The sequence below is a fragment of the Panthera onca genome, chromosome D1, assembly GCF_046562875.1.
Source record: "Panthera onca isolate mPanOnc1 chromosome D1, mPanOnc1 haplotype 2, whole genome shotgun sequence".
Classification (NCBI taxonomy): domain Eukaryota; kingdom Metazoa; phylum Chordata; class Mammalia; order Carnivora; family Felidae; genus Panthera; species Panthera onca.
In genome coordinates this window covers 12,329,242-12,331,793 of record NC_138348.1, presented here as the reverse complement: position 1 = coordinate 12,331,793, position 2,552 = coordinate 12,329,242, and the positions used below count along the sequence as shown (strand labels likewise).

The 2,552-nt window shown below is 49.3% G+C and overlaps 1 protein-coding gene across 1 annotated transcript; it reads left to right on the top strand.

Moving 5' to 3' along the window:
• Positions 1-1,212: 1,212 nt before the first annotated feature.
• LOC132662554 (olfactory receptor 9Q1-like) lies at positions 1,213-2,163 on the top strand. The gene has a single exon (XM_060608011.2). The coding sequence runs from the start codon at positions 1,243-1,245 to the stop codon at positions 2,161-2,163; it is 921 nt and encodes a 306-aa protein (XP_060463994.2). The 5' UTR covers positions 1,213-1,242.
• Positions 2,164-2,552: the final 389 nt, after the last annotated feature.

Sequence of the window (2,552 nt, the reverse complement as noted above, 5' to 3'; positions counted from 1 at the left end):
TTAATGAAATCTCTTGTTGGTAAACTAAGAGGCTCTAATTAAGGCAGCGGCTTTCTGTTAAGGAAGCACCTTGTTGGGTTGAGAACGGAAGGGGAAACCTATGCATGGCTTCCAATCTTTGTGAATGTTGATTGATTTTAATGACTTCTAAGACTTCAGACTTTTTTTTTTTTTTTTTTTTTTGCTTTTAAACACTCACAGAAAATAAAAATAATCCCTGGAACATTTGCACAGCACCTTTCCCTCTGCAAAGTGCTTCATATCTTATTTGGTAACTGTCTTCATTCCATGAAGACATATTAAACCCTTCCTACGTGCTGAGCTCCAAGGGCACATATCCCTGCCAGGGAAGACAGACTCAAGAGAGACTTTTCCATGAGAGGTACAATCTGCCCCATGGGAATGGGAAAGACAAGGCGCTTTGTCAGAAGGGGTGGCCCGTGGAAGGCACAGAAATGAGAGAAAGCATGGGGATTAGAGAAGGTGTGCAAATGATCCCGTGTGGCTGGAGAGACATGTGATGGGGGAGGGTGGCTGAGGGTGTGAAGAGCGAGAAGAAAGCAAGGGACATGGAGAAGTAGGGAGGGGGGGACCCCATGGCGGATTTTTCCTGACATGTTGAGGCGTCTGCAAAATATCCTATCCTAGACGGGACGCCATGGCTAGATTCTAACAGCGGAGTTAGGCACGATCAGATTAAAGCCTTAGACATATTACTCTGGCGACAACAAAGAGCAAGAATTGGCAAGAAGTACTTCTGAAGCCGGGGAGAACTGTCAGTGACAGCTGTTGTTTTGATGCAGGCGAGTGATGACAAGTGTTTGCGATAAGGGAGGAGCTGTGTGTGATCTTGCAGAGAAAGAGACAGAGTCCTGAGACAGACATTCCCGTGGTGGGCAGGGCCCTGTGGACCAACCCCTACTGGAGTGACAGGGGAATTTTGGTTCAGAAGGGTTATTTGACTCGCGGGGGCTCACGCAGCTAACTTGTGACAAAGGTGGGGGAATGTGTAATCCTATTTCGCGATGTTCGCCTGCACTGGCTTCCTGGACATAGAAGATGGTTCTTGTTTCTCTGCGCTCCCTTGAAGGGAGGGGCTGAGAACAGTCACCTCTGAAGCTCACACAGCACCTGCTGTGTTTTGTCCATAGTACGTGGACTTAAGCTAGAAATACGGTTCAGTCCTGTTTACAGCTTCCTACCTGGCTTCTCATCCTAGCGCTCTCAGGCACCTCTGGTGTCATGGCAGAGAAGAACCTCACCTCCACGACCCAGTTCCTCCTTACTGCGTTCACTGACTGTCCTGAACAGGCTCTCCCTCTCTTCCTCCTCTTTCTGTTGATCTATCTCATCACCTTGCTGGGGAACGCAGGAATGGTCATCCTGATCCGCGTGGATGGCCGGCTCCACACCCCGATGTACTTCCTCCTGAGTCACCTCTCTTTCATGGACATCTGCTACTCGTCCGTCACGGTCCCCCAGATGCTGGCCGTGCTGCTGGAGCACGGGGCGGCTCTGTCCTACACACGCTGTGCCGCTCAGTTCTTCCTCTTCACCTTCTTTGGCTCCATCGACTGCTACCTCCTGGCAATCATGGCCTATGACCGCTACGTGGCCGTGTGCAGGCCCCTGTTTTATGTCACCGTCATGACGCAGAAGGCCCGTCTGGGTTTTGTGGCTGGGGCTTACAGTGCTGGTCTCTTCAGTGCCTCGGTGAGGACAGTCTCGGCTTTCACCCTCTCCTTCTGTGGAACCAATGAGATCGACTTTATTTTCTGTGATCTCCCTCCCCTGTTAAAGCTGACCTGTGGGGACAGCTACACCCAGGAGGTGGTCATTATTGTGTTTGCGATATTTGTCATCCCTGCCTGCATGGCGGCCATCTTGGTGTCCTACCTGTTCATCATCGTGGCCATCATGAGGATCCCCTCCTCGGGAGGCCGGGCCAAGACCTTCTCCACGTGTGCCTCCCACCTCACGGCTGTGTCACTCTTCTTCGGCACTCTTATCTTCATGTACCTGAGAGACAACTCTGGCCACTCCTTGCAGGAAGATCGGGTGGTGGCTGTGTTCTACACAACAGTGATCCCCATGCTGAACCCCCTCATCTATAGCCTGAGGAACCAGGAAGTGAAGGAAGCCCTGAGGAAAGTTCTCGAATGAGCTGAGTGGTCCTGACCATTTCCCACTTGGAGAGTCCTGAGAATTACCTCTTCAGCAGCCCCAGCACTCTAGACGCTCGTTATTCCCAGCACGCTCACTGTGTATCATCCACACGTGACCCATGTCACAGGTCTGTGACTATGAAACAAAATGAGTTTTTGCAAACTTTTCTACGAAAGGTTTCTATCGCGCAGAGATGTTGAAAATAATGTACAGTGAACTCCTTATGTCCAATACTTAGATTCTGCTATCGCTAATATTTTGTTATTTTTGCTTTATCATATATATGTATATGTATAATATATACACATATATATGTATAATCTGTTCATTTACCCATCGATCAAGTCATCCTTCGACCCACCTTATTCTCTGATGCATTTGGAAGT

What these genes read in the sequence shown, in the direction of transcription:
- LOC132662554 (XM_060608011.2), top strand. Translation starts at nt 1,243, where the DNA reads ATGGCAGAGAAGAACCTCACCTCCACGACCCAGTTCCTCCTTACTGCG.